Here is a 22,808-nt window from a genome sequence, read left to right on the forward strand (position 1 = left end):
CATCATTTGCTATTTTTTTTTAATTTTTTTTTTTTATTTATGATAGTCACAGAGAGAGAGAGAGAGAGGCAGAGACACAGGCGGAGGGAGAAGCAGGCTCCATGCACCGGGAGCCCGACGTGGGATTCGATCCCGGGTCTCCAGGATCGTGCCCTGGGCCAAAGGCAGGCGCCAAACCGCTGCACCACCCAGGGATCCCCTATCATTTGCTATATTAAAGGCAGCAAATTAGATGCTATTCGGGATACAGATTTAGCATAGTAGCCTGGTCTCCTAACTGGCTCCCTCAGCTGAAAAACAGGTAATAATGTGGAGCATTTCTAATAATGGGCTCTGGTCTGGTTTCCATTCTCATTCCCTTGAAACAGTGTTCCCTTAGTAAGTTTCCAGGGGACAGCTGCATCGGTCCATCAGCTGCTCTTCAGGCTTTATTTTGTATGACCTCCCAAATTGCACTAGAGATTGTAGAGACAAGCAAATGAGAGTTTGGAGTCAACCTGTTTGAGTTTCCATCCCAGTTTATCTTGAGTCAGCTGACCTTGAGTTTCTTTGCCAGTTTCCTCATCTAGAAAAGGGGAAATGAAATGCTTCCTACCTCAAAAGAATGTTATGCAGATTTTAAAAAAAGATTTTTATTTATTTATTCACGAGAGACAGAGAGAGAGAGAGAGAGAGAGAGAGAGAGAGAGAGAGAGGAGAAGCAGGTTCCATGCAGGGAACCTGATGTAGGACTCAATCCTGGAACTCTGGGTTATGCCCTGAGCCAAAGGCAGATATTCAACCACTGAGCCACCCAAGGTGTCCCTGTTATGCAGATTAAATTTGATCATGTATTTAAAGCCCTTCACACAGTGCCTGGTCATAATTAGGACTTAATAGACATTAGCATTTATTATTAGTGTCTTTGTCGCTCTTGAAACATTCTCTTCACTTGGCTTCCATGACATTCCATACTCTCCTGGTTTTCCCCCCACTTTTCTGGTCATTCTACTTTGCTTATCTTCTATCCAGTTCTGAATTGTTGCTGTTTCTCCAGGCACAGTCTGTTTCTCCCTAGGCAATGTCACCAACAGCTATGGCTTCTATTGTCTTCCACACACTGAAGACCCCAATATTCATATCTACAGTCCAAACCTTTCCACTGGGCTCTAGTCCTGTCTTTGTCAATTTCCCCTGTCCATTTGAATGTCTTCCAGGCATTTCAGATCCAGCTAGCCTTTCAATCTTCCTCCTAAAACTAGCTTCTCTTCAGTATAACCTGTCCGGTTGAATGGCATGATCATCTGCCCTACTGCCTAAGTCAGAACCTGGAAGTACTTCTTAATACCTCTTTTCTCTTATCCCATATCCACACCTGTCAGTTTTATCTCCAGGTGATATTTTGAATGCATCCATGTCTTTCTATTTCTCTTACCACCACTCTATTCCAGGCTGCCATTGTGTCTCCCCTGGATAACTGCAATAGCCTTCTAATCCATCCTCCATAAAGCAGCCAGAGTGAATGACCTTAAAAAAAAAATCTGACCATGTCACACTGCCATCTCTTCATCCTTATATTAACTCCATCACGTTGCAGGACTCTTAAAGACCAGTCCTTAATGTGGTCTGGTCTCTCCTAGCCTCCTGCTCTCTCGCTACTTCACTCTCAATGTTCTTCACAAGGTCCAAAACACATCCTGCTTTCTTCTCAAAGACCATTGTTCCTGCTGTTCTCTCTGCCTGGAATGACCCCTCCCTCTCCTTTGGGCTAATTAACTCCTTCTCATCCTTCAGATCTTTACTTGGATGTCAGGGAAATAGTTATAAAATAGGTCATGGCCCCTGTTTTATGCTTTCTTTTTTTTTTTAAGATTTTATTTATTTACTCATGAAAGACACAGAGAGAGAGGCAGGGACACAGGCAGAGGGAGAAGCAGGCTCCTCGAGAGGAGCCCGATGCAGGATTTGATCCCAGGACTCCAGGATCATGCCCTGAGCCGAAGGCAGACGCTCAACCACTGAGCCACCCAAGGCGTCCCTGTTATGCAGATTAAATTTGATCATGTATTTAAAGCCCTTCCACACAGTGCCTGGCCATAATTAGGACTTAATAGACATTAGCAGGGACACCTGGCATCCCTATTTATGCTTTCATAGACTTTCTCTTTGAAGCTTTTTTTGTGGTTTTAATTTTATATTTATTCATTTGATCATCTCCTTAATGACATCCTGAGACCTCTAATATTCTGTAAGTAAGTATAGTCATGGCTAGTCATGGCTATGGGACATTTTGCCCCCCATTGTGTCACCACTGAGCACATTGTTGGCATGGGCAAGATATTTGTTGAATGAATTGCCAGGGGTGGCCAAGAGATATGATGTAAGTGAGGCCTTTCCCTGCCCTTCCCCTTCCCCTTCCCCACATCCTTCCCTTAGCAGCCACTGTGGCTGCAGTTACTGTAAGTGGCAGAGAGGAGTAAGTTCCAGACATTGGGTTGTTTTGGAAAATTGCCTGCAAGTGTTGAGATGAGAAGTTAAAGCTTTGTCTTCTTCCCCTAAAGGAGACAGAGAGGATGACCTAGCAGTCTTGTCCAGTAGCAAGTCTTGAGCTGTACTTCTCTGTAAGTATCAGCCAGACACGAAGAAACCCTGGAGAGAACAGTAGGGAAGAATGAGTTTAGCTACTCTAGACCAAACTAATTATGAATTGAAATCCAGCAAAAATTTTAGCCATAAATTTCAATTCTAGTCATAAGTTTGTTTGAGGGGGAGAGAGGGTAGAGGGAGAAAGAGAATCTTAGAGAGGCTCGATCCCACAACCCTGAGATCATGACCTGAGCCAAAATCAAAAATGGGATCCTTAACTGACTGAGCCATCCAGGCGCCCTATTTTTTTTTAATTTATTTATTTGAGGACTATAGAGAGCAAGTGCACAGGGGGAGAGACAGAGGGAAAGGGAGAGAGAGTCTTAAGCAGACTCCATGCTGAGCATGAAGCCCAGTGTGAGGCCCAACATGAGATTATGAGACCACAACCTGAGCCAAAAACCCAAGAGTGGGAGGCTTAACCAACTGCCACCTAGGTCCCTCTATTTATTTGTTTTTTATATTTTATTTATTTGTTTTTTTTTTAATCTTTTTATTTATCTACAATAGTCACACAGAGAGAGAGAGAGGGGGGCAGAGACACAGGCAGAGGGAGAAGCAGGCTCCATGCACCGGAAGCCCGACGTGGGATTCGATCCCGGGTCTCCAGGATCGCGCCCTGGGCCAAAGGCAGGCGCCAAACCACTGCGCCACCCAGGGATCCCCTTATTTATTTGTTTTAAATATTTTTTTATTTATTAGAGAGAAGCGAAAGCACGAACATTGGGGAGGAGCAGAGGGAGAAGGAGAAGCAGACTCCCCGCTGAGCAGGGACTCCCCCCCCCCCCCCGCCCAATGTAGGGCTCAATCCCCGGACCCAAGTTCATGACCTGAGCCAAAGGCAGATGCTTAACTGACTGAACCACCCAGGTGCCCCTGTTTTTTATATTTAGAAAGCTTTTTTTTTTTTTTAATTTTTTATTTATTTATGATAGTCACAGAGAGAGAGAGAGAGAGAGGCAGAGACATAGGCAGAGGGAGAAGCAGGCTCCATGCACTGGGAGCCCGACGTGGGATTCGATCCCAGGTCTCCAAGATCGCGCCCTGGGCCAAAGGCAGGCGCTAAAGCGCTGCACCACCCAGGGATCCCTTTTAGAAAGCTTTGAAGGACAGCATTAGGTGAAGATGTACAGTAAAGTATAGTGTGGGAAAAAGTGGAATACTTAATAATAATATCTTTTACTTATGGGTGATTTTTGGCAGGGAGTGAAGGAATAGGTTGGCGATTCTCCAAGAAGTTGGAAATGAAGTTTGTCCTCTAGGGTTTAAACTACTCAGATCTACATGTAATAAGAGCAGTATCATGTGGTCATTAAGAGCACAGACTCTAGAACCAGATTACTTGGGTTCAAATCCTGATTCTTTCATTTATTAGTTGTGCATATTGGGCAAGTTACTTACCTTTTCTGTCCTTCATATCCTCATCTCTAAAATGGAGATAACAAACCTTCTCCCTAATTCCTAATGGAGCGGTAAATGAGGAAAGTCCTGTGTAGTACTGGGTAGTAACAGAGTCTCACATGGAGTGAATGCTGATAAGCGTTAGCCATTTGTTATTAGCTACTAGGGAGCCAAATGCCTCTCAGAGCTGAATATATGAATCGGTGATTGTTACATATCTGAAGAAGTAGTGCGTTTTTTTTTTTTTCAATTAAAAATTAGTTTAAAAGCCAGTTGGAATAATGAGTGGCCAGCAGTGAAACAGAAAGTGAAAAGTTAGTGAAGCAAAACTAGTAGCATGTCCAGTTAAAAATATTGAATCTGGATTTGGTCTCCAGAAGGGGGTTCTTTGGTATAGACAGGGCTGGTTTGGCTGGCTCACTAGTGCCAGAATGAAATTTCTCTCCATGGATTCTTATGGCTCTTTAGGTTCATGCCAACAGAACAACCTTCTGATGCCTAATTCAGCTTCTTGGGCTTCTTGGGCTTCTTGATAACAGGGTCTGGAGATAGTACCTGTATAGAGGATGTAGATATTTTAATTCCAACTGTGAATTCATAAATGGTCTGTGGGGTTGATAAGTGATTAGAGCCATTGTAGGATGTCTAACCCTTGCAGAGTACCATGAAGTCCTGTTTCTGGACCTCCCAGGCCAAAAACGAGGCCTGAATTAAGGGTCATTTATCAAGGTAATGATAGCCTTGGAGAGGTCTCTGGGTGGCCAGCCAGTCAACCTTTCTCTGACCACAACCTCTTACTTGTGTCTCTCTTCAATATTGGCCTACTGCTGGAATATTTATTTATTTATTTATTTATTTACTTACTTGCTTACCAACCTAAATCCTTCCTTTTACAGAGGAAGAAATTAAAGCCCAGGAAAGTTTAATGGCTTGCCTCAGCTCACACAGCAAGTCTATTTTTAGCCAGCTCAGATTATCAGGTCTTCTCTTTCAGGCCAGGGCTCTCCTCCTGGCATTACCTGGAGACTTATTAAGGTATCCAAAGCATTTTTTTTTTTCTGGTGCATCCAGGAGAATAATGTCTATATAATCACAGCTGTGGACACTGAATGTTGGACATTCAGTTATATTATAGAACAACAGGAGATGATTATCTATAAGAGGTCACAACATCATTCTTAACTGCTTACAGCCCATACAGGCAGATCTCAGCTGTTAAAATGACCAGCTCAGTAGAGATGTTGCTTGTTAATGAAGCCATAGTTTGCTGTTAGTGAACACTAGCTGGCCAGCAGACTTCATGTGGACACATCTACAGCCAGTGTAGACTTGAAACATAAATGCCCGTTCAAGGAGACATATATATTGACAACTAAAGACCAGCACTGTCTTTGGTGATTCAGGCTTTATGTTCCATTCATTGGGAACCTCTGCTTGCTTAAACACCTCTGATAACTCTTCACTGCCTGTGGGTGACTCTCACCTGACAGATCTGCCTCTTGAGGATCTGCCCTTGCCCTCTCCCACCATCCTAGCCTCCTCTCTGATCATCCTTCACACATGCCCTGCACTGCATCTTATGGACCATACTCTGTTATACCTTAGTACATTTACTACATATGTTGTCCCTTCAGGCTGAAATGCCTTTTGTCTGCCTGGTAATCAGCCTTTAGATTCAACTGATACATCTTGTCCCCTGTGAAAGAGCCTTGCCAAATTCTTTTTTTCTTTTTAAGATTTATTTATTTATTTATTCACAAGAGACACAGAGAGAGGCAGAGACACAGGCAGAGGGAGAAGCAGGCTCCATGCAGGGAGCCCAATGTGGGATTCGATCCCAGGACTCCAGGATCACACCCTGAGCCAAAGGCAGATGCCCAACCGCTAAGCCACCCAGGCATCCCAGCCTTGCCAAATCTACCCTGAACCTTCCCCATCAAACAGAGGAGACTTTCTTCCTCTTTGTTATTATTATACCTCAATTATTGTCCTGTCGATATTTGTTTACACATCTAACATCACTCTTAGCATAAGAAATTCTCTTTGTATCCTAGAGCTTAGCCGAGTGCCCAGAGTGCAGTGGGTACTCAGTGTTTGTTGGACAAATGATGTTTTTGTCAAATGACCACCTTTCTCTTTGGACATGTGGATGAAGCCTTTTCTGTATGCATCATCACCATCATTTTTGCTCTGCAGTATTCTCCCAAGCAGGAGCTTTCCTTCTGAAATGAGAGTATGGAGTAAGATCTCTGTCTATAAATGTCATTATAAAGCCTGAAACCATCAAAGCTCAAAGGATGGCATGGCTTCTACATTGTGGCAGCTAATTTGCCTTGAATTTTTCCCCCAAGGACTAGAATCCCCCTTCCTGGGCAGTACTGGAGGGGTGCTAACAAATTCTCCTTCATGTTTGTCACTATTACCAGGAAAAACCTTCTGAGTACCTCAGGCCAGGTTTGAGGATAGTTTTCTTCTGTCAGTCATCTTCTGGTCATATCTTCCTGAGGCTGCTCTGTGGTGATCCTGCTTAGATCAGAGGGTGTCCACTGGGCTCCCATCAGTAGCACTGACTCTTACAGCAGCATCAGCTATTTCTGAAATTGACTAATGTCAGCCCTTGTGTTTTGTTTCAGTTCCAAAGGTGGTCTTTCATGAGATCACCCTATATACTGGAGTCATCTTTTCCTACAATACCCTGAGTACCACTACAATGTCACTGAAGAAAAAAGAGAGGCAGCTATGGGGTTACAAATGAGTAAGAATAGTACCAGGATGGTGAAAGTCCCCAGCGATCCAAGGCTTTCCAAAATTTCAACCACTAAACATTTATTTTTTAAGCTTAATTCAGAATAAGAAAGTGAACAACTTATCTTTGAATCATTTCCTCATTTGTAGCTGGGAGGGTAATAGCGATCTATCCTGCTCGCCTCTCAAGGTTAGTAGTGTGAAGGCAACCAGGTGGCTCAGCGGTTTAGCGCCGCCTTCGGCCCAGGCGGGATCCTGGAGACCTGGGATTGAGTCCCGTGTTAGACTCCCTGCATGGAGCGTGCTTCTCCCTCCGCCTGTGTCTCTGCCTCTCTCTCTCTCTCTCTCTCTCTCTCTGTCTCTCATGAATAAATAAATAAATAAATAAATAAATAAATAAATAAATAAAATCTTTAAAAAAAAAAAAAAGGTTAGTGTGAGAGAAGGATGAAATCAAGTGGAAGAGCCCATAGGAAAGAATTAAGTAGTAGATTCAGTATTCAGTGTGCATCAGAGACACTGGGGCTTGTTTAAAATACAGATTCTTGGACACGGTCTCAGCAATCCATACTATGTAGGCTTCAGTTAAGGCCCCAGAATCTTCATTTTCAGCAAACTGTCCCTGAGAGTCTGATGCATTCTTCTCTCTACCACATTTCAGAAATACTATTGCAAATCAAATAGCAAGTGTAAAATAGTTATTTGAGACAACTTTACTGCTTGAACCTGGAATCCAAAGACTTGGGTTAAATCCCAGCTCTGCCAATTCCTAGACCTGTGACCTTGAATCACAGCCTTCTCTGTGAACCTTATTTCCTCATACATAGAAAGGAGATGGCAACCTCAACCTCACCAAGTTTTGAGAATTAAATGAAAGCATATGTGAGCAAACCTACCTCAGTGCCTAACTCATGGAACTTAGTGTTTTGCAGAGCGGGAACCAAGTGTCCACAACTTCTGGAATGTGGTGTCATATTAACAAACACCCAGCAAAAGATAATCCTTGGCATCCATCTTAAGTGTCATGGAAATCTGGATAGAACCTTAGAGAGTTAGTCCAATCCTTTGATTTACAGCTCATGAACTTGAAACTAGGAAGGGAGGATGGGAAGCTCAAGATGCATAAGGATACCCAATCACATGAAATGTGTTTAGTTTTTAGATGGAAAATTATTTCCTAAAAAAAAAAAAAAACTTTCTAAAAAAAAAAAAAAGGAAAATTATTTCCTAGTATACTGGAAAAAGAAAAAAAATGAAAAATCTTTGTAGCATAGTAGTGGAACCACTATTAGTAACTTTTGAGAAACCTCAGAGAATGGGGACCGTATCCAAGTATTTTGATTATTTGATCCACACCTGCCATATAACAGGGATCCATTAGCAAAATAAAGGCAGAAATAGCTAACTGATTCAGTTTTCAAAAAGAAGGAAAAAGTAAACTCATAATCCTTTTGACTTTTGATCAAATTAATCCTTTTGATCAAATTCTAGTGAATTCTATGGAATTTTGCAGATGATAGAATAGATGGACAGTGAACACTTAGAAGAGAGCCCATCACTAGGATTCAGTGGTAGTGAATTAGTCATGACTTCATGTTTTCACTGGATTGGAAGTCATGAGACACTCTCTTGATTTCCACAAGGCATTTGGCAAGTTCTGACAGTAAGAATGTGAGCAGGAAACCTAGAAAAATCAGGTGCAGGAATTCAACACACCCAGCAGTTTGAGGCCCTGTATTGGAGAGGTGAGATTCCTAAACACATTGCTAGGGCTCACGCTGAGAAAAAGGCATGGGATTTGAGGTCAGCAAGGCAGCTTTTAATCTCAGTCTTGCACTTCCCAGCAGTAACCTTGGATGAATCACCTAACACCTCTTGACTTCCCTTACCCGGTCTGTGCTATATAGGTATACCTTGTGAAGTTGTTACAGGGATTAAACTAGATGAAGTATTTTCATTTTCTGTAAACTGAAAATGCTTTATAAACATTAGTTACCATCATCACTCTAGTACTGTAGTTGCTCATAAGGGAGTTCCTGAGTCATATGTTTATGTAGTGGGCATCTCTGGATGCAATGTGAGTCTGCTATGGGCCGCATGTAGTTTGATCTGGCCCTAGACAGATACTGGCTTAGAGCCCTTCCTGTGTGTGGTGCTTAGAGACACATGAACTCTTCCCGGAGGAGATGGGAGTGCTCTGTTGGAACTGGACCTGGATAAAGGAGGAGACATCCACCAGCCTGAAGATGGAAGACATTACAGGAGGAACTAAGCAAAGGCTTGGGAAAACCTATGTGGCTGGGTCAAGAAGTGGAATGGCGCAGGAGGTGGCCAGCTTAACCCTGATGGGGAAGCTGGATAAATAGACCCAGGAGAGTGAGTGGCTTAGTCAGTTAAATGGCCAACTCTTGATTTCAGTTCAGGTCATGATCTCAGGGTTGTGGGATTGAGCCTCACATCAGTGGGGAGTCTGCTTCTTTCCTCCCTCTCCTTCTGTCCCTCCCCCTGCTCTCCTGTGCACCTTACCCGACCCCCTCACCCCCCCCTCAAATAAATAAATCTGGAAAGAAGAAAGAAAAGAAAAGGAAAAGAAAAGGAAAAGAAAAGAAAAAGAAAAAGAAAAAGAAATAACCCCAGGAATCTGAGGTGTAGTACACCAGGTAGGCTTTGCCTTTGGACAGGGGCACTAGGGGGAAAATGTGAGGAGGTGGGACTTGGGGCTCCTTTTTTTTAATTTAAGATTTTATTTATTGGGGCATCTGGATGGCTCAATAGTTGAACATCTGCCTTTGGCTCAGGTCAGGATCCCAGGATCCTGGGATCGAGTACCACATCAGGCTCCCCACAGGGAGTCTGCTTCTCCCTCTGCCTATGTCTCTACCTCTGTCTCTCTTGTCTCTCATGAATATAAAAATAAAAAGCACACATAAGTGTAAAAAAGAAAAATGGAAACAGTATCAAAATGGGCAGCCCCAGTGGCATAGGGGTTTAGCGCCGCCTGCAGCCCAGGGTGTGATCCTGGAAATCCAGGATCGAGTCCCACGTCGGGCTTCCTGCATGGAGCCTGCTTCTGTCTCTGCCTGTGTCACTGCCCCTCTTTCTCTCTCTGTCGCTCATGAGTAAATAAATAAAAAATCTAAAAAAAAAAAAAAAAGGTAGAGAATGAATGCTATTTTTATCCCTGCCTCTAGATGTCTCACTACTTGAAAGGTGAAACAACCAAGTAGTGGAGTCTTCCAGATGATCTCTAAGGATTATGCACCTAGAGTTTTTAAACAGTGGGATTATAGTATACACTGTGTCTGATACTTGGATTTTTTTATGTAACATCTCACTCAGGACAACTTCTGTTTCAGTACCTGGAGTCTACCTCATTATTTTTAAGATTTTATTTATTTATTCATGAGAGACACACAGAGAGAAGCAGAGACACAGGCAGAGGGAGAAGCAGGCTCCAAGCAAGGAGCCCGACATGGGACTCGATCCCGGATCTCCAGGATCACACCTCAGGCTGCAGGCGGCGCTAAACCACTGTGCCACTGGGGCTGCCCTACCTCATTATTTTTAACAGCTGCATAATATTCTGTAGTAGCATGTGTAATTGTATTTAGCCCACTCATTATTGGATACATGACTGTTCCTAATCTTTTAGTATTAAAAAATACTAGATCCATGTCCTAGCTCATTTATAGGAATATTTCTCAGGGCAATTTTTCTTTTCTTTTTTTTTTTTTAAAGATTTTATTTACTTATTTGAGAGAAAGAGTACAAACAGGAGGAGCAGCAGAGAGAGAGAGGGAAAAGGGACCCTGCTGTGGGGCTGGATCCCAAGATCCCGGATCAAGACTTGAGCTGAAGGCAGACACTTAACAGACTGAGCCACCCAGGCACCCCATCTGGGCAAAATTTCTATCAGTGGAATTTCCAGGACTCCTGTTTTAGAAAGATGACTGCTACAGTCATGTTGAAAGAGAGGAGGAGCAGAGGCTGGACAAATGGTCAGTAGAGGAAGGTGGCAATGCTCACCTTTCAAGGTTCAGAAGCTATGGAGTCCCCGGGAGCTCCCTTTCTTGGTTGGAGTCCTCCTGGCCAATAGAGGGCCCCACATGAACACAGTTCCTTGGACTTCAGATTTTTCTGACCAGAGCTGCTTTCTGAGGAGAGGTCCTGGTGATTCATGGACTACTCACTGGAGTGCTCACTTGGGGCTGCCAGCCTGAAAGGCTATTGCCTTCAACCTCTTGCATCTCAGCTGATTTTTCAGAATCAGCTTGCTTGGCTCCTCATCAGGTTTTCAACTTGTGAAATGTGCAGGAGATTAGTACCTCTCCTGCCATTTTATCCTGTCCGTAACTGCCAATCCAAGGATCCTTGCAGTTGCCTCTGGCATCCATAACTGCTGAATCCTCTGCCTGCTGTCCTAGGGACCTAGAAGAGCAGCTTTCCGTCCAGGACCAGTATCCAAGGACACGAGGGGGATGTATAGTCTCCAATGTGACCTTTCACCTCCCAGTTCTGGGTGGTTTAGTCCCTTTGAAGTTGTCCTTGAGGAACCACACGCTTGGGTCTGAGCAGCCAGCAGCTTATCACATCTGATGATCAGTCCTTCAGTGGTTCCTCCTGAAGGCTGGATTTATGGAGGTCAGATGGATTCCACCTAGGAGGGGCTTCCGCTCACGACATGCAGAGAGGCTGCTCCCCTCTTTAAGGAGGAGGCGGTTTTCATGGCATTGAGAAGCCCTCATACTAGTTCCCCACACACCCACCCACCTACTGAGTCCTTTGTAAGCTGAGTTAGGGGGAATAGAGAACGCCTGCAGCCTCCTGCTCACATTCCTAGACACCGACTCACTGAGCCCGCCGCCGCTGGAACAGCAGAGCTGTGTGAAATGTCAAGAGGAGTTATGCTCATGGGCTCCCTGGCCCCAGTCTCTTTGTGGCTTTCATTTTCTTCCATCTGCACTCTGTTCATCAGATGAAAATCAGAGGGTGCAATTAGAAGATAATTTGCTAGTTCCAGACTTAATTTGGGGCCCCCTTCTTGCCTGATCGAATTACAAGAGAACATAATAGATTTTTGGTGAGAAACAGTTTGCTCTATTGCTGGGAGAAAGAGAGCTCCCAGCTCTCCAGCTGGATGAGCCATTTAGTATCCTGTGTGTTGTTTCCCTTTTCAACCTTCCTCTTCTGTGGCTCCTGTGTGGCCCTCAGGTTGGGATCTCAGTCACCTCAGAGCTGGCTCAAGAGGTTTAAACTTAACTTGAGATGCAAGGAAAACAGGGAGCCCTCTGCACCCTTATAGGGTTGACAAATGTTGAAGCCGGAAGCTATGTAGAGACTTAACCAAGGCCCAGACAGAGGCAGTGACTTGCTGAAGGCCACATAGCTAGCTCATAGTGGTAGTAACAATAGTCTTAATGATATTAGCAGCTAACATTTATCAACTCTTAATGTGTTCCAGACTCTGTGCCAAGGGCTTACACACAGTGCATTGTCGCATTCAGACCCAGACATTCTGGCTCCAGGCCCAGACCAGGCTCTAGCAGTGATGGTGGAGCTCAGTATAAAAAGCCTGGGTTCGAATCCTGACTTCACCTCTCACTTATACAGCTGAGTAACCTCATACAAGCAATTTAAACTCTGTACTTCAATTCCTCCCTCTGTAAAAAGGGAGAGAGTATAGCACTACTGACTAGTGTGGGTTAAATTCATTCGTATGTGTGAGTGCTATGAGCAGTGCTTGGTGCAGGGTGAGTGCCCGTCCAGTGCTTACTCCCTGCTGGCTGCTTCTGGGGCTGGAGTGTGGTGTCTGTGTGCCAGTAGATAGATGTGGCTGAGTTCTGCAATTGTGCCAAAAGCTGGTCTTCACTATTAGGGCAGTAGACAGAGTGGTTGAGTTCCTTGGCTGCAGAACAGTTGACAAACTATATTCCATTGCCTGTTTTTGTATGGCCTGTGATTTTTACATTTTTTAATGATTGGGGTTGGGGAAGCAAAAGAATATTTCATGGCACATGAAAGTTACATGAAATTCAAATTTCATTGTCTATAAATAAAGGCTTATTGGAAAATGGCCACATCGATTTGTTTACATTTTATATATGGCCACTTTGGCACTGCAGTGAGGGAGTCTCTGTTTGTGTAGGCCTGCAAAGCGTAAAATATTTGTTCTTTGGCCCTTTATGGAAACCCCTGATCTACAATCACACTAACTAGGTTTGAAACCCAGCTGCACCACTTACCAGCTGTTTGTCTTCAGGTTATTGACGAAACCCTTCCAAACCTCAGTTTCCTTATCTGTTAAATGGGGATAACATCTACCCCATATATTGGCAATTTAAGTCAGACAATTAACAGATGGAGAGCAGTTAACACAGAGCCTGGAACAAAGTGTTTAATAAATGGTAGCTTATAACAGGGTGCAAACACAGTCTCTCTTATCACATTCATTGTTACCTGTGTGCCCAATCCGTAGAGGAATAGGAAAATGTTCCCTTGTAACCCAGCCACCACCTTTGCCATAGACTTTCCTTTCACAGTGACAGGGTGACTTCAGTAGAGAAGAATGTGTGCTTGGTGGGAGAGAGCTGCTCAAGTCCAACAGAGGGGTCTGGATGTGTCCCAATCCAGCAACCTTACTTCTCCCCTCACAGTCCTGCAGCCAGAGGGATAAGGGGCTTTCCTAATGGTGGACTCTGGTTTGGTCATCTCCTCAGCTGGTGCTTTTCAGCCAGGCTGCCCCTCCAGATACTTAGGCCCATCATCCGCACAGGCACTCCCAGCTTTGTCCTCCATCATGCCCCATTTTTCAGCCTGGTTGCCATGGCCACAGCAGAAGCAGCACCACTGCCCCCTGAGGCCAATGGATGGTGTTCTGGCAATGAAAGAGAGGTGATAGATGACCTGGACTCCGGTTTGTGCTGTCTCCAACTTGCAGAAAGGCTTTGAGGGAGATATTTCCCCTAAAAGAGAATGAGCTCTGGGCTCACATGGGCCTACGTTTAAATCCCAGGCCTGCCACTGACTAGTATTTTGGCCTTGGGTTAGTTAGCTAATCTCTCTGAACCTTGCTTTCCTTGTTTATGGAGATAATTCCCATCTTGGAGCAATAAGAGTGCTTATACAATGCTTGTTACATGGGGAAACTTCAGGTGTCACTTAACCCTCTAGGCCTTGTTTCCTCCTGCTCAGCACAGCTCTGCCCAGAAATGGAGTGGCAGCCCCCATTGGCTAGTTCTGGGGGCTGTCCCCAGGCCAGGCGAGGGAAAGGATGAATGGGGACCCTAGTGCCAGGACCCAGTAGATGCCAGCTCAAAGCATCTAGAGGGCAGTTCTCTGGACCTGGGTCTCTAGACCTGCCTCCCCTGCCCAAGAGACACCCCCCCCACACCGCCTTCAGGGGGGCGTGGTTTGGCCTGGAGTTGGTATCCCGTGCTTTCCTTCACCTCCGAGCAGAATTAACTATGCTTTGGGCAGCTCCTCAGGCTGGGGACACTTGGGGGTAGATGTGCTCTCTTTCTCTGCCCTGCCCTTCCCGGAGCTCAGGGATGGACGCTCAGCCAGTCCTGGTTATTGTCTGCGGCGCTAGCCTGCAGCCTCCCTCCAGCCCAGCTCCACCCCTTGCCTGCAAGGTCTATTTCCTAATAGCTGCTCCAACCACACACCTCGGTTCCGCGAGGAGCCCCTCCTCTTCCTCCCTCCCTCCCTCATCAGGGGAGGGACTGAAGAAGAAGGCTAACTTGACAGCAGCGCTTCTTTCTTAGCTAGTCACCGGCCCCAGCCCAGGAATCCCTGTGTGTGTGTAGCCTCTGCAGAGAGGTGGTTCTCTCGGAGTCCTGAGGATCCACCGGAGCTTCCGAGAACTGGGGAGGAGCCATCCCAGCCATGACCCCCTGCAGGAATCTGCCGGGGGGCAAGTGGCCCGGAGTCCTCACGTCCCTCTGGCTTCTCCGGAGGGAGAGGTGAGCCCTGGGCAGCCCGCCCACAGCCAGAGGTGCCGAGAGCCGTGGGCCTGTCATGGTGGCCGTCTGCAGCCAGCCTGAGGCACTCCCAGACGGGTTTGCAGCTGAGCTTGTTTATCTGGTGTGGGAAGAAGATGGGGAGTTACTTGTCCATCCCGGCTTACTTCACCTCCAGAGACCCCTTTCGGTGAGTTGGGCTCGGAGTCCCCCTCTCCATCTCCTCTAATGGCCCCTGGTCCTGAGGGGAGGGCAGAGGCCTCCCTGAACCTGCTTCTCAGATTTCATGTGTCCCTTGACCACCGTTTTCTGTCAGGCAGAAGCTAGCAGAAGCTCTTCCCAAGCAGAATAGGCCTGGTGAAGCCTCCCACCATGTTCTAGGAATGGTGAGGTGAGGGATATGCCCAGACGGAGGTTCCAGGGGAACTCCGGCTCTCCTTCCTTCCCAGGCATACCTGAAAGAGCCTCCAAAAGATGCCAGTGACCCTGCCTGTTCTTGGTGTTACTGCTTCCGGGGGAAGAGCACAAATAGGGTGCTTTCTTCCAGCTTTCACGTGTCTTACCTGCAGGCCGTGCTGTCTGCCAGGAATTTGTCCCAACAAGCAGGATGGACAGGTTTTGTCAAACAGCATGGAAGAAGCTGGCAAGGCTTGGGTGTGGGCAACCTGGTACACAGTAGGTGCTCTATAAATGTTTTTTCTATTAAGGGCAGGCACATTTGCCTCTGGCGTTAAGGGGTTCTGAGCTCCCAGGTGAGTACAGTTGCTAGGGAAAGGCCTGGGCAGGGCTTCCAAGAGTGGGGCAATTGGCTTTAGACTGTTCCTGAGCTTCTGGCCACCACTACCGGCCCCCCTCGGCCCCCGCCCCCCACAGGCCGGATCTCCAGGCCTGAGACCTCTGCTGGCCTTTTTCTGTGGGGTTTCTCAGAGGGAGATGTGGAAACTTTCTACTTCTGACCTGCCTTTCTTTGCACTCCGCCCCACCCTACCTCCAACAGAAACTCCCCAGGGGGTTTCTGGCCCTCAGGGTCCCTCCTGAATGGAGCCATTCCTGGCCAGGGTGGGGCTTGTTTTCATTCTTTGGGAGCAGACTGTTGTTCCAAGGGCTGCCTCCCCCTCACCAGTGGTCCTGGTCGACCTCTCCCTTTTGGCTTCCCCAACCCAGCTTCATGCCCAGACCTCGCTGCCAGGATACTAGTCAGGTGGCCATGCTCTGAGCAGAAAAGCAGAACACCATGTGGTTTCACGGAATTACTGGACCCTGGTAGAGTGGTGGGAAGCCTTGGGATTTGGGGGAGGGAGAAGAGAACTAGTCCTCTGTGCTGACTCTTCAGGCATCCTGCTGGGCACTTTATCCTTTAATTCTCTCAAAGCCTGCGGGCAGTATGTATCCCCGTTTTAAGGAAGCAACCACTTTCAACAGAATTAACATATGAGGTCTCTGGTCAGCCTTTCCCATCTTCCTGCGTTTGTTTTCATTCTTCAGGAGGCTGCACCTTCCTCTGCTCACACCTCCAAGGGCAGTCTCTGCTTTCTTCTCCCAGCAGAGAGTCCAATAAAAGGGCCCCCATAGTTTGCCTGGCACATTGAAGGGATGGCAGAGCTTCTTTTCTGAAGAGCCAGTGTGAATTGATCTTGAGTTTAAGAGCAGATTTTGCCATGTGGAATCGAGTATTGAAGTAGCCACTAGTTTAGACCAGGCCCTCATTAATCCCCCTTACTCTTAATCCTGGAAAGGCAGCTTGGGGGAGGGGTTGTTCCCTTAGGAGCAGGGAATGCTGTGCCCCTCTTAATCTCTGGGGACAGGACATAACTCAGGAGCTAGAGCAGATAATGAACTCTGAACCTGGCCTTTTTTTTTTTTCTTTAAGATTTTATTCATGAGAGACACAGGCAGAAACATAGGCAGAGAAGCAGGCTCCCCATGGGGAGCCCGATGTGGGGCTTGATCCCAGAACTACCAGATCACTGAGCCTCCCAAGTACCCCTCAAACTGGACTTTTTGAGGGTCATGCCACCAGTGCCTCCCCAGGTTTGCCTATTCCTTGTCCTGCTCTGTCTCCGTGCCTCTGGGGAGCCTGACTTCCCTCTCTACCCTAGTTCTTGTTTGCCCAGCTGGAGTCAGGGGGGTACTGACTCATTTTAGCCCCCTCACCTCCCCCAAATGAGAGGCCGCATTCCTGGAGCCACTTTTGGAGAGATGGCCAGCGTGCAGGGCTCTGTACTCCATAGGAGGGACCACCCAGACCTTCTGCTCTCCCAGGTATCAGTCTAATCAAACACCACAGTCACTGGTCAGAATACTGCTCCCACCATCAGCTCCCTCCCTTATTACAGAGCATCCCTCAAGGGCTCCTCTCTGACCAGGTGCCAGTCCCCTCCCTGGGCTTCAGTTTTCTCCACTGCAGAGCATAGGAGTTGGACTTTCTGGGCTTCCGAACACAACCCTTGCCAGATTCTGTGAAAAAAATTAAGTCCTTGACCCCAAGTGTCTGGGGGAGTACAAAGTCCACAGGAGTTCTAGGGCTGTGGTTGCAGGAAAGTGACGCAACCAAATTCCACGGGGACATGATCAGGCGTGACAATGCACAAGGGAGGGACGAGGGAGCGGGGAATGAAGAATGTAATTTCTGTACCCTGTACACCCCCTGCCTGCCTGACAGACTGCGCTCAACAGAGTGCACAGTTCTCCGTCAATGCCACTAGTGGAAGGGGGGCGGGGGGCACAATTATAGGTGTGCTCCCGAGTAAGAAAACGCCTCAAATTGGAATTTACAGAAGAGGTAAATTAAGGAGTGACTTTTGTCTGACATCTTTAAAGAATTTTTCTTCTGTAGAATTTCCCTTATTGTCCAACATAGATTTTAATGGGTTTGATTTACACATTGCCTCTTGAAGAAAACAAGTGCATCTTTTTATTCTAAAGCAACCCACATTTAAATTTTTTTTTATTATTATTATTTATTTATGATAGTCACAGAGAGAGAGAGAGAGAGAGAGAGAGAGAGAGAGGCAGAAGCAGGCTCCATGCACTGGGAGCCCGATGTGGGATTCGATCCCGGGTCTCCAGGATCGCGCCCCGGGCCAAAGGCAGGCGCCGAACCGCTGCGCCACCCAGGGATCCCCAGCAACCCACATTTAAAGGGAAAAATTATTCTTAACTCTGCCCAGCTTAGCAGTAACATTTGGCAGCTGCCTTAGTTCCTTTAGGACTCTCTTACCTGAAAAGTGAAGGACTCAGATCAGGTGAGTAATTCCTATAACTTCGCAACTCCTGTGGCTCCTCAGAGACACACAAGCTCTTCTCTATTTTTTCCTAATCCCTTAACTTTTGTATGATGGCACAAATTACTTGAATATACAGGTGTCTTGGCTTTTGGTTGGAACGGAATCAACACACTTTGGTAACACTTCTTGCTTTCTTGCTGATCAGAGGCTTATAATGTGTTAGGTTAATTTTTCTTTAGCAGGGTAACAGCATAGTCCATATTAATTACAGTCTTATTGACTGTTTCAATCTTACAGGGTCTGCAGGAAAAAGGAATAATAATGAAAATTCAGTGGCAGGAGACTGGGCTCTGGTGGGCCAGCATCTCTAGACCCCTGTTATATCCACCCTTCTGTTCCTAGAGAGGAGTTGGCATGCCTGGTCACAGTACCCTCAGGCTGTGGCAGAAAGACCTGCCCATTTCCCCCTTTTTAGCCCAGTCAGAGCTTAGAGGCAAGGGGCTGGAAGCAGCTTCTCCCCAACAGTCTTTCTGCTCATTCCAGAGACTAAATATGAACATCCAACCAGGCCTTTACCAGGACATGGGAGGGCTTATTCTTTAACCTTTGAAAATCCATTGCAATAGTGACTACTTCAACTACCTAAGGTTGAAAACTTACCTGTAAACATTTGGTCTGAAGAATTTGCATGTGAGTGAGGGCGGCCCCATGTCTTGTCTCACTTGGCTTCTCCCAGCATAGCACCTTGCCTGTTTGGTCTTGCACATCCTAGATACACAGTAACTATTTCCCAATTGATAGGAATTGATAATAATCAATTGGTTTCTCTCTCTCTCTTTCTTTTTTTTTTTTTTTTTTTTTAGTTTTTATTTATGAGAGACATATAGAAAGGCAGAGACATAGAGGGAGGAGCAGGCTCCTCGCAGGGAGCCCATTGTAGGACTCGATCCCCTGACCCAGGATCACTCCCTGAGCCAAAGGCAGATGCCCAACCACTGAGCAACCCAGGCATCACAATCAATTGGTTTCTAATTGATTAGATAAATAATTCATTTTAGGACCTTCTCTACTCACAGAAATCTGTTTGGTTCTGGGCCAAGATACAGATCTATACTGCTTAGGCATGGGAGGAAAAGGAACCTGTCTACTTATGCCCTTGGTGTTCTCAAATTTAAAAAGGGAGGGAGGGAAATGAACATTTACTGGGCACCTGCTGTGAGCCTAGGATCATTCTAGATTTTTGTAAGTAATTCTCATAAACTCCTGAGATTTTATCATCACCAACGTACAGATGTGTAGACTAAGGCCCAGAGTCATGAAATAACTGGCTTGAGGTGACATAGATAGTAAATGGCAAGCAAGGAAGGAATGTGGACCCAGGTCTTGAGTTATTTGTAAGAATTTCAACCTGATTATCTTTTTTTTCTTTTTTTTTTTTTTACCTGTGTGTTCCTTGGTGACTCCAAAGTCCTAAGTTTGGGGTCCCTGGCTAGATTGATCTATGGAGCATGTGACTCTTGATCTTCGGGTTGTGGGTTCAAGCCTCACATTGGGTATAGAGATTACTTAAAAATGGAATTGTTAGGGGTGTCTGGGTGGCTCAGTCAGTTAAATATCTGACTACTGATTTCAGCTCAGGTCATGATCTCAAGGTCCTGGGATCGAGCTCCAGATCAGGCTCCATGCTCAGTGGGGAATCTGCTTCAGATTTTCTCTCTCCTTCTCCTTCTGTCCCACCTCTTCCTCCCCTCTGCTTGCGTACTTGCTCTCTTACTATATCTCTCTAAAAATAAATAATTTTTTTTTAAGTCCTTAGTTTGGATCTGAGCTACCCACTGAAGTAACCATCAAGGTTCAGTTCACTTTGTGGCTACCCAGGCCCTCTATAGTGCTTTGAGAAAGGAATTTTAGATATTGTTCTTAGTGCATGTGGGCTCTCCATGATCTCTTCTGGCTGGAGGGTTTTAGCTCTGTTCACTCTGGTTGCTTGGGAGAGGGTGGTAACTGATGCCTCAGACCTCGGTTTAGGGCTCTGCCACCAACTCCACTACTTCTAAGCTGGATGCTCTTGGGCAGCCTGCAGCTAGGGCAGATTTTGACTTTCACTTGAAACCTTAAGAAACAAAGCTGGAAAAGAGCCTTGGCTTTGGGAGAAACATATTGTTGCTGTGGCCTCCAAGAATCTGAGGGGGGATTTTTGGGGGTAGCACCTTAAATTTCCAGAGTGTGTTTTGGATCCTCAAAAAGGCAGAGATTGCCGGGGAACACAAGGCTGTGGGCTAAAGGAAGGAAGAGAATCATTGTGCCATTTAACATTCAGTACTTGGATTTAAGGAGAAACCTTATGAAGTGTTAACACTCAAAGGGACTTGAGCTCTTTGGGCTCCAGCCTCCTTATTTTCACAGATGCAAATCCTGAGGACCAGCTTAATGGATGTGCTGCATTACTCAGGTGATGTGGTCTAGTGAAAAATGGCCAAGTACACACACGTTATAACTCCAGCTCCATCATGTATGTGTTGGGTGACTTTACAAAAGTGACTTGACTCTGCTTTTCTTTCTCTGGTCTATAGAACAGGGATAATCCTGTAATCTTGCAGGATGTGATCAAAATTAGAGATCAAGTAAGTAAGGCACCTCATACAGCACCTAGAATATGGTTGGCATTCAAGTAACAGGTAGCAGTAACTTCTTAATATCTAAACTCAGTCTCTTAAGTCTCCCACTCCAGTGAGAACCAATTGTGTTCTGTGACAAAACCACTTAGAGACCCATAACCAGCCCTCCGATCAGCTGTTTCTTCAAACACCTGTAGCAGCTGACTTTGACTCTGTAGCTGGCCATACCCTTCAAAGGCATTCCTTGACACAGATGTGTGCACTGGTAATGTCGTTCTCCAGGCAGGTGTTCTTCCCAGAAGCCTGGTGTGGCTCTCCTGCATGTCTGTACTCGTTTGTCTCCCCACTCTCCTGGGCCTGGCCAGGGCTACTTGCAACAAACAAAAGCAGGATATTGGCAGTAGAAAGGAGGACGTGTTCTGGTACTCCTGTGCCCTGCAGCACACATACCATTGAGAGGGTGTAACAGGGCCCAGGCCTGCATTTGGGTGCAAATACACATGCACAAGCTCTTCTCCACTGCAGATAGGAGAGGAGCAAGACCTGGTGACTGAGCCACAGAATGTTCACCGTCCTACCTGGACTGCTGGTTCTTGCCACTCCCACCATTTTTAGTTTGGAAACATCTGCAAAGGGCTTACTCTCTTGTGCCCTTTGTAGGTGCTGAATCTACCAACAGTAAATGGGACACTGCTCCTGTCCTCAAGGAGCTCACAATCTAGTGGAGAAAGACAGGTACCTGGGAGCTTCAAATCAGAAGCTAGGAGGCAAGAAGGAAGCGTCCAGCTTCTAGTGCTGGCCCTTTGCTAGGTTCCTCACACTTATTCAGAAGTGGATTTAATGTCCTCGCTGTTACCCTGAAAGTAGGTAGTGATGTCTCCATTTCACAAATGAGAAATGAAGCAGCCAGCCCAAGATCAGTTGTGGTAAGTGGTGATTCTGAAATTTGAACCTTGGATCATTTAGGGAAAGACCTAGGTATGCACAGAATTAGGGGGATCTGGGGTATGGTCTAATTCCTTCATTTTACAGATGGAAACTATACCCAGAGAGAGAAAGGGCCTTGTCCGAGGGCATGTAGCTCCCAAGAATTTGAACCAGACCTCTTTCTTCCCAATTCAGAGCTCATCCATTATGCCTTTTATGTTGAGAGGAATTTGAGCTGCATGCCCAGAATAGGGTCTTCCCCACCATCTCCTATAATTCATAATTCTTGCACCATTCTAGGTACTTCGTGTCCATACTCTTCATGCCATACTCAGCTCTTAAGTCCCTGAAGTTCATCATCCAAAGAACAAGAAGAAATGCTATAGGATAACAATGGCTGATGGCAGAAGCTATCAGTGTTGAACAGCCAGGGGGGAACTGGACACTCCATAGAGAGAGATCCTCAGGGTCCTGCTTCTCTAGACCTCCCTAGCTCAATTGTTTTCTATAGCTGCTTCAACTCCTTCCTGTCTCCCTCCTCTACCTCCTGCAGTGCCCAGAAGTAGTAGCACCCATTGTGATCTCTCACCTTTCATAGTTAAGTTTTGTTTAGACTTTCTCTTCCCCAATTCATTATAAGCTTTTGGAAAGTGGAGTAGGGAAACTTGCAAGTCTATCTCATATCTGCAGTGCCTAGCAAGCTACTATAATAATACCTTGCTTTGCTCTTCACAGTTTGCAAAAGGCTTTCTTCATACATTAGCTCACTTAGTCTTCACAGTGCTCTTTGTAGCAGGATGCTATTAGTCACATTTTGTCAAGGAGGAAAAGCGACTGAGAAAAGTTGTCCAGAGCTATCCAGCTAGTGGAGGAAGTGGCAAATAATGTGAGCAGCTAGCATTAGCATCATCTTTAAAAGCAGTTAACACTTACTGAGTTCCTAGTGTACTTAGCCTTTACATAGACCTACATATAGTTTGATACTGCTTCATTTTCACAGTAGTCCATTTTACAGATCAGAAAACTGGGTCAGAGAAGTGAGGTTAACTTCCCCAAGATGTCATAACTTGGCAGGGTCAGGATTCACACTAAGAGGCCACTCCATCCTGCCTCTCAGGAGAAAGGATGTAGTCAGGTGGGTGGTACAAAGTCTTGACAACAAGAATAGAATCTTCACTGGGAAGAAAGATGGCATGGGCTCAGCATTCCTGGAAGCCCTTAGCTCTGGGTGCTGAGAGGCTCAGAAATGAGAAGCTTATCTTGTGTAGACTTGGCCCGAGAACACATTCAACCTGATGGAGGAGTGG

The 22,808-nt window shown here is 46.0% G+C and overlaps 1 protein-coding gene across 3 annotated transcripts in view; it reads left to right on the plus strand.

The window, feature by feature from the left end:
* The window catches only part of LIMK2 (LIM domain kinase 2), a 60,174-nt gene that overhangs the window by 17,734 nt on the left and 19,632 nt on the right, over nucleotides 1-22,808 (plus strand). Inside the window, exon 1 of one of the 3 annotated variants that reach the window (XM_025985897.2) lies at nucleotides 14,170-14,919. The exons of the other annotated variants lie outside the window; for them this stretch is intronic. Within the exon in view, the coding sequence (XP_025841682.1) occupies nucleotides 14,867-14,919 (53 nt within the window). The 5' untranslated portion in view covers nucleotides 14,170-14,866. Of the gene's footprint in view, nucleotides 1-14,169; nucleotides 14,920-22,808 lie in introns of those variants that run through there. 3 annotated transcript variants of the gene reach the window in all.

This window comes from Vulpes vulpes, chromosome 10, assembly GCF_048418805.1.
Source record: "Vulpes vulpes isolate BD-2025 chromosome 10, VulVul3, whole genome shotgun sequence".
In the NCBI taxonomy this organism is placed as follows: domain Eukaryota; kingdom Metazoa; phylum Chordata; class Mammalia; order Carnivora; family Canidae; genus Vulpes; species Vulpes vulpes.